A 15,689-nucleotide genomic window follows, 5' to 3' on the forward strand; every position below is an offset into this window, starting at 1 on the left:
TAGTCAAGTATAACCAATTCGCCTAAATAAAAAGGTTGTTTGCCAGTAGAGAGCTTTTTTTTTTTTAAATGGGAACTGTTAGTCAGAATGATAAAAACTAACCACTGACAGATTAAAAGCTCATTTCATAACTAATATAACACAGAAGATTCTGATTTGGATCCTTAATGGGCTGTATGGTAGGAGCTTGTTATCTGTTGTATTTTGTTAAACAGACTGGAGGATATTTTTCTTACCTATTTGAGAGACAAATTACTGTCTTTTCCAGGTTATCATCTGGTTTTATCATTACTTGTAGCAGTACCATCACTGTTTAAAACTCTACAAACAATGTGTTCAAATGTGACTTACATTTGGGGCTCTAGAGTGTCAAAGGGAGGATTTTGATTCTATGATCTTATCCTAACTTCAAAAAAAGTTGATGGAACTTGTAGAGTCATGCACACGGACTTCTGGGAACAAAAAAATAGAAGATACTGCCCAGTTAGTAATTAAGCCAATTGCTAAAGCTTCTAAGAGCTGCAGTCATGATCTGAGATGCCCTTTTTATAGGCACTATGCTTGCAGTTTCATCCTGCAGTGTGCTGAGTGCCTCCACTATGGTGTTGGGCAACCTGAACTGTGAAAGCATTCATAAATCTCTTGAAGGCTGTTGTCAGTAAGAATTGAGGAGATTCACATCTTCCCAGAGGATACTCGCATAGCAGGATTCACCATCTTACAGAATCAGTATCGAGGCTGTAAGCGGAACACTGTAGTCTGTGATGGCTGTAAAACCTAACGGTGGCACTGAATTATACGAGGGAGTTATATTTACTTCCTAAAAAGAAAGAGACAAATTTCTCTTGTGATTATTGGTTATGTTTCCTGGTAACCAGTTCCTTAATTTTTATGCAGTGTTTTGATAGATTGTTTTCTCCCCTGATTGTATAGCAAATGAGATGAACTCTACATTTTTCTTTTTCTTTAAAGCCATAGGTTATAAAAGAGATGGGGATAACAGATACCTGCTACTAGGGACATGCAACAGACTACAGATATCTTTCTCATCACAGTCACTGTCCCTAATACTTCAAAGGAAATTAGAGCTGCCTGTGTTTAATCTGCAGGTATCTGCAGATTGGGTAGTGCTGTGTGAGGTTTGCAGCTGGGGATTCTTTATTGATCATCTTCAGCCCTAAAGCGTAAGATTTGATTAACATTTTCCTTGCCCTAGCTGGCTTTGTTTAAATTATTTTTAATATTGTTCAATTAGCTAATTATCTTTTCTCAGGCGACTCACAGCACTTATCCCTTTGCTTCCTGAATTTCATGGAATAAGTATATACCAAGTACAGAGGCATTTTCTTTCTGTGGATGCTTTCTCTCCCCTTTCCTTGTTGCTGTTCTGTAGGCCAGAGATGAAGAAGTGACTCAGATGCGCCTTGAAATTTCAAAGCTGAATAAAGTAAGAGATGTTCTCCAGAATAAGCTGCGTGTTGCAGAGGAGCAAAAAGTTGATGCAGGACATGAGAGAAACACCCTAAAAAATCAAATATCTGGACTGGAGAGAGGTAGGTGCCTAACTGATGAATGGATCTGCCTTCTGATTCATAATTTATTCATTCAGGGTACATCCTCTTGTTGGGATCATTCTCCTTTAGTGTCTAGTATGAGACTGTATAAATGACAGTTGGAATCTACAGCAGCATTTTAAAAACCTTGTAGGGTTACAGAATTTTCATAATGTAGCATATGTGGGGTGAAAATATAACAGACATGACTGAACTTTGTGGTATGCCAATTTGTGCCATGTCACATAGAGAGTCATCCCCAATGCATCTTCATTGCTCCTGCACGGACTTGTGAGAGAGAAGCAATCTCAGAGCTTACTGAAATCAGACATGGTTCAGACACACTTTTTTTCCTGCTGTGATTCTGCTGAATAGTTATAGCCTGGAAATGAATATGTGCAAACGAGCTGATAAACTTAGTTCTGGTATATTTAGGACTTCAGTGGTCAGCTGTCCAAGTATTGACTTTGGCTTGCTAGCAGACCTGGAAAACTTTAAGAAGGAACTTTCAACATTTTTGCCAAATGGAAATTTTGGGAGAAAATGCCTTAGGTCTAATAAAATATTTTGTTTAACTTTAAAAAACAACTTTTGGGGTATTTTTTAGCATTTAAAACCACTTTCTTTTTTTTTTTACTTTAAAATGCAAATAAATTTCAAAATAAAATATGCTTTGAAATAAAAATACACATTTTCAAAGTGATTTCAGAAAAAACAGTTTTATGTGTTTGTTTTTTTTTTTTTGCTAAACTAATATTATGAAGTTGGCAAAACATTTGAGTTGATGAGACTTCACTTTTTGGGGCAGAAAAAAACACTTTGCTAGAAACTTCATCTAGTTCAAGTTGATATATACTGACATAAATACCTGTCCCTGCTCTTCCTTGATTCTAGCTTGTGTCCTGAAGAGACTGCATGTATGAGATATGAATCCTTCCATATAACTGCATTTACGGAAAGTTGTGTCTGTTTTGCATGCATCTCTGTGAGGGAGGAAGAGCTTTCCCACAAGAATTTTGCTAGCACTGCTTAAGGTCATGCTCTTTACTAGAAAGGAGAGGGGAACTTGGGAATTCAGATCTGTACTGGAATGCCTGAGTATGGCTACTAATAACATGTCTTTTTGCAATATTTGACATATCTTAGCACTCCAATGTACTGCATTTCCTGAGTTGCAGTGTTAGTGTAGCAGGTTTTAATTAATTTTAAAATATAGTGAAAATACATGTCTCTCCAATTTTTAATATCTTTTTAATAGTATATATCCTGTGTTAATCTAGACCCACAACAAGTAGTTTTAACTCCACTAAAGCCAGTAGAATGTTACTGCTTCAAACGAGATCTGGATTTCACATAGAGGGATTAGAATAATTCTGAAAGTCCCTGGTTTTGAAAGTACCTCAGTTTTTGGATGCTCACACTGAAGCTTCTTAAAAGGCTCTGATTTTCAGTGTGCTCCATGATTTCTGAAAATAAAACTTCTTTGTGGTATCTTGGTTTGAACACCCAAATACAGTAAGTCCTCATTCCATTACTGTGCCTGAGTTCTTTTAAGTTCTTCTTAGTATCCAAATAAGTATTAACATCATTAGCTGATACCTGAGGTTGTAAAACCTGGTCACAGCTAATTGAACTGTTCATGTAATGTTAAGGCTTTTTAAAAAGTCCTCTAAGTTGTTTCTGCATTTTTAGCAGCTGTACAGTTTGAATCCATGATTTATTCTCTTTCCTCCTTTTCTCTAGAGTTGGAGGCTGCCAAAAAACAGGCAGAGATTGACAAGAAAGCTATAGATGAGCTTGTGAGGGAAAGGGATATGTTAAGCAAGGTAAGCTTGCATCTGTAATACTGATAAACAAATTTCACAGCTTGAGAATGAAATATCTGTAGTTTAAACACAGCGACACAGAAATGTTGTAGAATAAATAACGTTAAGTAAAGCATTCAGATTTCCTTAAACAGATGCTTACACTGCTTCTTTTCTGTGCATTGAAATAGTGTTAGTATCCATAAACACACAAAGGATTTCTAAGTTTTAACAAACTGTCAGAGTTAAAAAATAGTACATGTGTTCACCTTTATTGCAAACCCGTTATTTGATATCCAAAGAGTTCATTACATCTGTGCTTTTATACTCTATAGCATATGAAGTTTAATATTAATCTAGGCAAACTAAGTCTTTACTAGTAAAAGAACAAACCAAAATGTTGATGCACCATGTAGCAGCTTGGCAGGCTGTGTTAATACTAATCCTTGCTTTTAGGTCCATTTCTCATACTGATCATTTTCCATCAGCCCAAGGTTCTTGTACTGCAGGATAGCATCTCATCTTTATGGGCATTCCTGAAGTGTAATCTAGTAAATTCAATGCTAAAAGATGATTTCTGAGGTGCTTTACTTGGTATGGATTCACTGTCCTGTGTCCTGACTCTAGCAGAGGCCCAGGTTTGGCAAGTAAAAAAATATGTGTTTTGTATAGGGAAAGAAATTTTGAAGTGGGACTAGAAAGCTGATTTTGTAAAGATGATATCTTGGTGTTTTCTGTTTAATCCTTATGCATAATTTTAAACCAAGCTTGGTTAATTTACAGTTTGAACTTGCTATTTAGGACATGAGAAGGAAGGGTATTTGGCTTTATTATTTGTTTTACTGGCTATTGGCATGCTTTACAATCTAAATGCCTTAAAGTTGGTAAGGTTTTTCCAGTCATTAGTTATATCCACTTGTAAACAATCCTATCCTTTTTTTTTGTAATGCAGACACTAGTGTTTTAACCTCAAATCAGAAAAAGCACTATTTAGCAGCTCTGTTAGAGATTTTTTTTAAATCAGATTGGAGGCTCAAGTATTTCGACTGAACAAATTAGATAAGGGGTAATAACATGGGAAGTCCGTAATCCACTTAGACAATGGCATGTTTTTGTCAGTGGTGGCAGTGTTGCCTTTTCAGCTCAAGAGTCATTATTTTGTGTCCTCTGTAGAACTTGGTCAAGGCTACCAGTGTCACTCAGAAGCAGATAAATTTGGTGAAGCTCCATGAACAGTCGAAGAAGAACTTGCAAGAAGAAATCCAAAATTATAAGAATGAAGCTCAGAAACAAAGGAAGATTATTTACCAATTGGAGAAGGAGAGAAATTGTTTCATCAATGAAACCAGTGAGCTCAAACAGAAGGTAGGAACAGCTTTTTGTGCAAGTGGTTCTTTCCTGTCTTACTCTCAAAACTGTAAAGATGATATATTCATTTCCTAGCATGCCAGTGGGAGGAAGCTTAGATCAGTGGTCTTCACAGAGTTTACAAGATTTCTTCTTGTCAGTGCATATTGGCTGCTGTTTCAGGTCTCTCTGGGGGAGCCTCATCAATGGGTGTGTATTATATGAGAGACTTGGGAGTACAGCCACGTATTTCTCTTATTCAGGAATCATTTGGGAAGTGAATCTAGGGCTGGAGTACAAACCAAGGCCTCTCACTTCTTATACCCGAGTCCCACAATTGAAACTCTTGTATGCAGTTGGAAATTACTCTTTGATTGTTCTGTCTTATCTGCAAAGGACCTTATCTTGCGTACTACTGGTGTCCTTAAATTGAGGCCAGTGAGAGCTGACAGTGCTCGACACCTGTGTAAGAGACTTAGCATTTTGAAGGATTACTCCCAGTATGTGAAAACATCTGAACACATTCAAGCTAGTCTGCAAAACAGAAGTTTTCCAGGAACAGTTGCAGAGAAGCTCTGCATAAAATTTGTGTTGCCTGCTGCCTATTATTATGTACAACTTTATTCCTGATGTTTACTCAGAAACATGGTTGTAACATGTTCCATTAATTGCTGAAGATCACATTGAAAGGCCCTCCATGAAGTTCATTGATTTACTGGGATTAGCTTTCAAGTTGTTCTGACCCACAAATTATCTGCTATCTTTTCACTTTAAAATTATCCTTTCCAACGTCATGTGACCAGGGGCTTTTAAATAATTTTTTAAAATGGCATATGCTGCCTTGTCTGGAATACCTTTTGTCATTTTGTTGGAATAATATTCCACAAAAGTGAGATTTTTCTTTGTTGCAAAGTCGTATTTTGCATCTTTCCCTCATAGTGCATTTCTAACATAGTATGAGTTAGATATGAGTTAAGAACATTGTAAACTAGGGCCAAGGAGTAGTTCATAACACTCAGAACTACAAGGCTCTTGCTTTCAATTCTGATTAGGGGTGCTCACAATATTTTGAGGGTGAAAATGACAAATGTTTGCTTGTTTAGTTCTTCTTTTTTTCCCCTGCCACTTCGGATGCAAATTTTCTGTCACTTCTTAGAAGGCAGAGACTCAGTAAATGGGTTATGACACTTCAGCTTTTTGTATAATGATGCCTGCATCGTGATTGCAAGTTTCCGAAGGACTTGCACGCTTCTGTGGTTGACTAAAGGGGCAATTCTTGACTCAACTTGCAGGTGTGGAGCAGCAGGAGAGTTCTGAGCACAAGAGTATGTGAGACAATAGTCTTGTCCCTGCAGAAGTTCCCTACATGAAATTACTTATTGTTTGGAAGGATAAGACAGGGCAAAACACAGGGTAGAAGAAGATCAGGATTATTATATCCACTAGGTAATATTTAGGTTCACTGTTTGACCTATGCAGATGGGTAACTTGAGAAACTGTGGCAAAACTACAGGAGCCATTACACAACTGGTGGGGAATGAGCTACTGATGGGCAGTAATCATATGGCCAGTCAATGCTCTTCCGTCACCTTCTACCATCAAGCAAGCTCTGAAGGAGCTCACTGCACACCTTCTGAATTGTGTAAGAGCTGGTAAAGAGCCAAACCCACCTAAGTCCAAAGACTTCTCGGAACTCCTGCAAGGCAGACAGAACCATGCTGGCTCTGAAAGCTGTCTGGTTATTTACAGCTGGACAGAATCTACAGAGCTGCAGAATTCCTCTTTCAAAATCATCATTTACTACTGAGTAACTGATGAACAGTCAGCAAAGTTATATCCACAACCGTAAAAGACTGTAGAGGTGAGAATTCATGCTAAACTTGCTCTTCTAATTATTGGCCTGTCTGACTGCTCATTTGTACCCTTTTTAAGCCAGTATCAGTTGTTGAATAGTCTTACTTCTAGATTAGCCAGCACAAATGAGAAAAAATTCTGGCTCTTTGCTCTTTGTTGTCTAGCCTGTATTACTGAGATACAAATGTTAGTAGAATATTTCTTTTTTTAATTGAAATTCTTGGATGATGAAATCTTAGTTTCCCTGTGGAAGGTTTAGGCTGCTGAAGAGAAAGCAGTGAAGTATACCCTTCAGTCTCACCTGAAGTGTTCCCCGACTGAGCCTTATGAGAGGTCACAAAAACAGTCTCTAATATGTTGTTTTTTCAAAAAAAGCCATTTACAATGTTAAGTTTGCAGTTTAACAACATATCCAGGAAAATTAGAAAACACATTTACTTTTTTAAATTCGCATAGTCTTTTGGAAAACCTAATGCTCAACAGGCCTATCATTAAGACCATGGCAGTAACTTCTCGGAGTAGTTAAATAAAGGTAAGCAAATAAGGATGGCACCATTACTGGAGATCTTGAGTAAGTTCACTGAACTAAATAGGTAAGCAACAGTAGATGATAGTTAAGTGTATAGATAAAAACCTGTGAGGGTACAGAAGAAAACTATGAATATTTAATGCTTTCTGCTTTTAGCTTTGGCTCCTCATTGCCAAAGCTGAGAGGTGTAGTGTGCTATCAACTAAATCAGAATTGAGGATGCTCAGCCTCCCACAGGGCTCTGTTAGGAAATATTGCATGTATCTTTTCTGTATTTTTAGGGGAGAATTATTTGGGTTTAATCATTCCTGAAAAAAAAGAGTCGGCATCCATCCTTTCTGAGCACTCAGAAAACGTAGTCCACAAGCTTATTGCACTTATATTGTATCAAAACCAAGTAAAAGACTTACAAATGCAGTGACCTACTTTCCAATCTTGCTCCAGCCTATGATCACCATAGTGCAGATAGAAAACATGCCTTATTGATTTCTTCTCCCTGCTATTACTATTGGCAGGTTGTTTTAACAGAAAAGGAAAAGGCAGGAGTATGTTATGAACTGGGACTGTGTTTTTGTATTGCACCGTAAGCAGTTCCTGGGATCCTCTACAATCAGCTACAAATGTGCTGGAATTGTATTCCTGCTGCTGTGATAAAATTTTCCATATTTAGCTATCCCCTATCTTCAAAGTTGGTTGGAGATACCTGGTAGAATGATCAATTAATTAAGCTCCTGCCCCACAGTTAGACCTCACAAGGCTTTACGGCTAAGCAAGGGACAATATTGTTGACCGCAAACTTTGCAGTTATTGACTATTTGATGTAAACATTTTTTTTTATTCTTCTGCTTTGACATATGAACGTAAATCTTAGCTCAAAGTGCTACCTTCAAAAACAGAGTCAGGAGAACTGGGTATGAAATGCAGTTGTAAATGGACTTCTCTCCTGGATTTTGTCCATGTGATTCCTCAGCTTTTTCTTTAATGCTTGATCTTTTTCCCAGCTTTAAGGGTGGCATTGTTTTCTCCCCTGGGCAGTGAACCTTAAAAATTGTGTTCTTGATGTGTGTACTCCTTAGTTTTCTTTTTATTTCTTTTAATCTTCTTTCTTTGTAATGCTGGATTCTGTTTGAATACTGCTTGTTTGTGCTCCTTGGTTTTCAACTTTGTACAGCAGGAGGAAAGAAGGTTCTTATGTTTTAAAAAAATAATTAGGAAGCCCATTATAATGGATAGCAACTCTTTGTATTTTTGCTCCTTTAATGTAGTAATTCTTATGTATTGTTATGGTGGTAACTGTTTAATAAAAATGTTTATAAAATTTTGTCTTTTTGTTTATTGATACTGCCTGTGATTATCTTCTTTGTACAGTCTACATACAATACTCCATTCTCTTTAGGTAATCTTCACATCATTATTTCTAAACCTTCATAGAAGCAAGTAATGGTGATTACCTGCTTATTTAGATCAAGTGTAAGTTACATTAACTGACTTTCTTGTTATTGTAATTATATATCAACAGTTTGTGATCATCAACAGTTTGTGATCATGTGTTCATTAAAAAAAAGTTGGGTTATTGGAATATAGGAGTACATGCAGGGCTTCTTGGAAAAACATATGTGTTTTTATTTGTCTTATCATACAGCTGACATCCAAAACAACATACAAAGTCTAGCTTTGCTTTATAAATAACCTAAGGCTATTCTTGATGAAAGCTGTTTATGTTGATTTTATTGAACCTGCTCAGTGGCAATATCTTCAGTAGCTTGTTTTTAAATTAAGTATGTGCACATCTGTAAGTTTTAGTCTTGAACAAAAATAAAATAAAATGTTATCCCACATAAGCAATCCAGAAAACTTAAACTTTTACTTGGACTGAAGTGATTTTTAGCTGTAGCTAAAACTTCTTATCATAGGGATTTGAACTTGTCATCTTAGAAGAAAATCACAAACTCTGCCCCATCCTTATAATCTTGTGATGATGGTTTAATCGTGTTCACTTCCTTCTTTCTGCTCCAGGTCCTCCAGTACCTGAAAGATATTGAAATACGGGAAATGCAGATCTGTGACTATGAGAAGAAAATAGAAGAGTCTGCAATTAAATTAAAACAGCAACAAAACCGCTGTGAAGCTGTGAGAATAGAGAGGAACCTGTGCAGTAAAAATCTGGTTGAAGCTAAGGTAGAAGGATATGCTTTTCCTTGTGTTTCTCTCTCTGCTCTTGTTTTTTTTCCTGACCTAATTTTAATTTGTTAAAAGGAAAGCTCATTAGATAAATGGCAGAAGTGGTTTCTTTGTTCCTGTGTGTTTTGGAGAAATGAATGTTTTAGGTCCCTGACATTTTATCTGGACAGCTTGTATTTGAACTGGAAATAGGAGTCCACAGTCATCATATGGCAATTTCCCTGCTTCAAACCACACGTAAAATCATGGTACACTGGAGCTACAGAATAATAAAACCCTATCAGAGAAGAAACTTTTTCCTTCCATCCTGGCTCCACTCTGGTTTATCCCTTTAGGAGTTGTCTGCATGTATGGGAAATAAGGTATAAGGGGAATAAGATTGCCTCCTTAGCCCTGAATGCATATGCACATTGCTGTGAATCATGATTTAGAAAGCAGAGGGAACACTTTCCCAGCTGAAGTGGAATTTTCTGACAGAACTTAATGCTTCCACCTTGCTTGTTCTTTTCAGGGAGTGTCATTTTCCTCAGATAATTATTCTCTCCATTCATATCTCTTCTTTGGGGATCTCACTAACGGTATTAGAGGAAGAGAACAGATCACTTAAGGATACATTCTGTCATTCTGATGTGAAGATCTAAAATACTAAACAAATCCTATTGCAATTGGTAGAGATTGGGACCTTGGATAGCTGTGATTTACAGCCTTGGGTTATTTCAGAATAAGGATTTATAGCATAAATGTATATAGTAGATTACAAATTTATACTCTGGTTTGAATAGGTAGGTGTTTTCCTTGAGAAGCAGATGGGAATGAACTGTCCAAGTTCCTATCCAACTGTGTGCTGAATTTGATTAGGAATGAACCATTTTGCCATTTATGTGGGACGCTTTATTTGATCTTTGTCTGCCTATCATCAGTGGATGCGGTGTTGGATTCTCACTGCTCGCAAACAATCTCTCAGGAGAAATAAGGGTGAAAAATTGCAACACTGATTTTTTTTTTTTTTTAAAGATACAACGTAAATTTGCTTATTTTTAAAGAACTGGCATCTGTGTGCTGAGTTTCAAAATGAAGCAACCTTTTCAGGTTTTGAATGTTATATGGTGGTATATACAATGCTGTTCATGGTTTCAGTTGTTAGAGGCTGGTGTTTAGACTTTAGTAGCTTACTTGGCTTACCACAAAACTTTTTAGCAAGTCCTGTGTGAGAAGATAGCTGACCCCAAAAGATCTTTTGGCCAAGGTAATATTATGTGTAGCAGTGAAAATATAGCCATTCATAGTTCAGTAACAGGTCAGCCAGCCATGAAAGAAAGAAAAAAAAAAAAAAAAAAGTAGTTTGTGTTAAAAATTATGGTAAATTCTTTTTCCTTTTGGGGACTAAAACAAATTTGCACAAGCTTGTTTAGATAAAGCTAGATGTAAATGTTCTTGGATTGTTTAATGAGGAAAGATCCTCTGTTGCCCACCTTGCTAGTGGTCTCCAGACTACCATAATGTTCAGCTCAATAAAATCTCTTGGAAAAGACATGCTGGCAGTCTGTTAATATGAGATAAATATCTGATGCTTTATCCTTGGTGTTTCTTTTAGTGTTAGGAGCTCATTTGTTTAAGCAAGTTAATTAGGAGTCCTATTTGCAAAAATTATGTGTTCTTACTATTCTTCATTAAATACAGTATTATGAATGTATTTGGGTATATGTCTGGGCACCAGATTTTAAATATCTCTCATCTTTCACAATATTGAAGAGATTTATAGGCTATTTAGCAAAGACAGCTTTTAATATGACTTTTGCATTCACAGGAGTAACTGAACATGTAAACAGGTAGGCCTAGGGGCATATTGCTACATTTATTTCTGATTCGTTTAATTTGCCAAATAAGTATGGAATCCATGGATTTTGTTTTTGAGGGCTGTCAGACTACTAATCGGTGCTTTCTCAGTACTGTTTGTGAAGACTGCCATGACTCAAGATCTTGCTTAACTATGTTAAGCATTTCATGCTAGAAAACATCATTTGTCAAGTAAATCCATGCCTATGGTGGACAGTGCTGAAAGAGCTCTAAGCTAGCCTGGTTTTGTAGCAGAGGAGTAATAGCTTCTAAAGCTGCTTTCATTAGATCTAGAAGAGCATGTCTGTCTAAGCACTGAATTTATTAGCTTCCATTTCACGTCACAACATCTGCCATCACTGCAATGAGTCGAAACAGTTTCTTAATTTTGTATGGGCAGGCACATCTGTGCTGTGAGTAAAAGTAGTCCTAGTGTCCTGATCACTCTGCAGTGCTACCAGGCTTTTTGCTCTGTGTTTTGAGCTTAAAATATATGCTAAATATTCTCATACCAGGGACTTCTCAATCTCTGAGCACACTCTTCCCCTGGCACCTATGTGCAAGCTAGCACATAGGCAAAATGGAGATAAGCATTTCCTATACTCCCTTGCAGGCATATAGGTATCTTACTCATGGGTATATTCATTTGCACAAAACCAGCTTCTCTCCAACATTTGTGCCCAACTATATACAACCTTATTGAAAAACACTTTGCTAGAAGCATGAATACAGATGGGTAGGATCAGAATCTTATTAATTTGGATTGACTGCTAGTTCTTACCCTGTGTCCAGCACTTTAAATTAAATGGCTTATTATACTCATAATTGATGATCATAATTTTTGTCAATGTATCTTTTAAAGGCTTTTTTACTGCAATGTCATGCTGGCATAAACAAAAAATTGTCATTTAATGAAACTGTTTTGTTGTGTTGGATTAAAAAGTAATGATGTCTTGTGGTACATACGACAGATTTCTCAAGCACTGTGGTTACATTTTCCAACATCAAAATAGGTGAACTCCCAAGTACAAACTTGCTCTTTTTTGACCCCTCTTTGTGATCACATTTCCTGTCCTGTTAGGATGAGCTAGCAGAAATGAAGAAGAAACTGAAAACTGTAACACATCAGGTAGATCAGCTGAAAGAGGAGATCACAGACAAAGAAGCAGCCCTTGTGAAAGCACATCTAGAACATCAGCAAACAGAGAAAGAGAAGGAATCATTGAAAGTAAGAGTCTTTACACCTACACCTTCTTACAAAGGATGGTTTCTATGATTTCACAGACTGCATCACGTTCCTGGTCTGTGGTAGTTGTTTTGCTGTATTTTAATAAACTATTCTGTAATTAAAAAAGCACAAGATCTCAGTACCCTTTAGAGGTATTAGTTATATAAATCTTCCATGTATCTGACAAATTTAATCTCTGCCTATAATTATAATCAGAAAGGTCCTGGATTGTCTGTTGGAAGCTTTAAATCTCTTGGTGACTGAACATTTTTACTAAAAAGTTCCATTTTGCTTGCAGAAATGTGGATTTTGGGGATAGCCTGATTCTAGCAAACTTTTTAATATAGACTCTTATAATTCAAGCTTTTCTTTTTAAAAACTTTTTTCTCTCTGCTGTTTTTAAGTGCAAACCCCATTATATTACACTTCACAATCTTGTATTTCTGTATGACTAGCAAGCATTAGTCTTCTGGGAGTTAGGCAGTGCCTTTTAGTAGGTCCCTCTGCACAGAAAGTTACTTTAATGTTGTGGTATAAAGCAGCAAGAATCTGTTTTAAATCAAAGGAAATCTGAGCTTGAAGCTCTGGTTCTTCTTCTTCTCAGCACTGGCTGCAGCCCATCCTTAGATAAGCTATTAGATTTGTGGTGATATCTCAAGCCAATTTGCTGTGCTCTCAAAAGATTTAAGGAGTTAGTGTCCACAGCAGCTTATTTTTTCTCTTCACTAAGCAGTAGAAAAAAACCAAAACCAGGAAACAAACACCACCCCCCAAAATGAAAAGTCCTCTGCCACTTTCCACAATGTTTTCTTTTGTCAGTTTGTTGCTATGCTGCAATGACTCCTTGAGTTTTCAGCCCCTCTCAGCACATTATGGTTATGACGAGATGTCAATAGAGGTTTGTAAAAAGGTGATGGATTTGTCTTCTTATAACTGATCTGTCTCAGAGTTGTTCTTCTCAGAGTTGATGGAGAAGTCAAACAGTATCTCATTTCCTGTGTGCAGCTTTCTGCCTTAATGAGTTCCCAATTCTGTCTCATCACCTCAGAACTGTCTCCCATCCATTTGACAAACATATGATTGCTACATGGTTTACCCACTCAATTATTCACTAGCAAGTATGTCCATGCACTGACATCACATTACCGACTAGCTTCAGGGCATTGTGGTCTTCTACCTGAGTGTCTCTGCTGAATACTAAAGCAGAGCAGAATTCAAAGAGGGAGCTGATTGACACAGACACAAAAGAACCCAATTATTTGTGTAGCAAGCCAGCTTCAATTTGTCCTGTTTGCGCTGAATGTGAAGGAAGCAAGCTGTTCCTGGGAAATCAGTTTAAAGAATGTGCTAAAGCGTGGAGGACTGAGATTCATAGGAATAAGATTTTACAGACATTGCATTTATGCTTGTCTCAGCTGGCATAAAGGTGTTAAAAATGTATAATCATGGTAAATGAAACAGAGGACGCTTGATCCAAGCTCCATTAAAGTCAGTACAATGCCATCTTTTGATTTCAGCTGGCCTTCATACAGGCTTGTGGATCAGACTGGTTTGACAAAGCGTCCGAATGTTGAAAAATATGTATCTGAAAGCTGTAAGAACTATAGCCCTCCAGGTTTGAGCTTCTGTCAAGTGCTTTTGTATATTTTTGTAGATGTTTTTTTTTTTTAGCATTTTATAGAAATCTGGATGTAAAACCTCTGACTTCTTGTTGTCGTTCCAGCATTCTGTGTCCAGCCCCAGTTATACTTTTTATAAAAGTTGTATTTTCCTCTAGAACAAATAAAAAAAACCCTCTTCACTTACCCTAATATTTCAGAATCTAAGCAAGAATTTGGTTTGAATTTGGTTTGAGATGTTGGCATAGGTCCCATATAAATTCTTTCTTGCTGACTGTTCTTCTGTTCTTACAAACTCTCTGAAGCAACTTCAAATGAGCTGTGCTGATTTACAGCGGTTTCAGACCTGACCATTTTTCTGCTTGCACAGTGACTGTGTTTGTTCATTTCCTTTTCTCTTACCTAATGTACACAGACCCTCATACTGTAGTTTTTAGCATATTTAATCTGATTGAAAGTCCTGTTAGCTTGTGGGGCCTTTGTGTGGCTTAAAGTATTTATGTTCTTTACTGTACAAGGCACTTCAGATTTATTTTAACTTAGTGCATTCCAGTGAGGAGATTTGTTTATATGAATGTTTGCTGCCAACATCTAATACCACTTCTTGTTTACAACTCATATTTTTTCTGACATAAGGAGAACACAGAATTTTGATAAATTAAAAAAATATTATCCAGCAATGCCAAACGCATGAGCAGTTTTACATTTGTAGGCAGCTTTTGCACAGTGTTGATTGCATTTCAGTATGAAGTGGCTTGCATTTTTATTTGGCTGATGGATTCTGATGAACATCCAACACTGAGTAAGAGAGATATGAGTGTTACACATATGAGAAAAAGAGAATTTTATTAAAGAAAGTAAGAATGGAACAAGATGTTTTATTATGTCAATGGAACTCTTTCTGTCTTAAATCAATGTTTTTGCAGGTGCAGCCTTCATCATAGCCTCATTCTTTCAGCATTGGATGATGCTCTTTCTGAAAAGGCAGCTTGAACATCATCCTTTATAAGGGTCAGAGTTGTAGCAAAGACTTTGAGTCAAGGCTTGAAAGTTTTCAAGTCTGTGAAAATGGACTGTAGTCAGCTAGTTCCATCTTGGCTCTAACTCTTTGCCTAGCAATGATAGAAATTTCTAATAATCCAAGAAGACCTTATTAGTTTTTATCTACATACATGTCTTGAATTATCAAGTTCATGACAATAGGATAGAATTATTGGGCAGATTCCCAGTGTTTGTTCATGTTTGTGGCATGCAATCACTGTAACAATGCATTACTTCTCCTGTGCTTAGGGACAGCCCCTCTTTTCCCAGTCTTCCTCATCTATGCATCCATCTATGCAGCACTAAAGCTCTTTAATTTTGTTCTTCCATGCCTGGTTGCCATCTTTTCCACGAATTCTGGCTGTCCTGAGTTGATGCTAATTTGTATTACATAGCATAGATTGTTGCCTTTTTCGGCAAGGTGAGCTATCCTTTCTCACATCTCAGCCTGGCTTTGAACTTATGTCTGCTAGATTTTCATAACATGCTTTCCAAATATGACCTATTTAATTTTTTTAAAAAATTTGTATTAAATGAGGTGCTTCTGAATTACAATTTGAACCATTAAAATGGTTAAAAATCCATCCAAATTTCTGTTGTGTGTAACACAACAATATTAAAATACTCTTTACAACATTTCTTTATGGGTCTTCACGCTTGCTTGTCTTAGTGATTTGTTCTCAAAAGCTAACAAAA

General features: G+C 36.8%; 1 protein-coding gene across 1 annotated transcript in view; it reads left to right on the top strand.

Annotated features, from left to right (window-relative positions):
- The window catches only part of CFAP58 (cilia and flagella associated protein 58), a 59,987-nt gene that overhangs the window by 14,775 nt on the left and 29,523 nt on the right, over window positions 1-15,689 (top strand). The window contains exons 7-11 of the mRNA XM_075154995.1: window positions 1,394-1,553; window positions 3,297-3,379; window positions 4,532-4,723; window positions 9,105-9,266; window positions 12,187-12,333. Coding sequence (XP_075011096.1) covers window positions 1,394-1,553; window positions 3,297-3,379; window positions 4,532-4,723; window positions 9,105-9,266; window positions 12,187-12,333 — 744 coding nt within the window. The remainder of the gene's footprint in view (window positions 1-1,393; window positions 1,554-3,296; window positions 3,380-4,531; window positions 4,724-9,104; window positions 9,267-12,186; window positions 12,334-15,689) is intronic.

Source organism: Calonectris borealis, chromosome 7 (genome assembly GCF_964195595.1).
Source record: "Calonectris borealis chromosome 7, bCalBor7.hap1.2, whole genome shotgun sequence".
NCBI classification, from domain to species: Eukaryota; Metazoa; Chordata; class Aves; order Procellariiformes; family Procellariidae; genus Calonectris; species Calonectris borealis.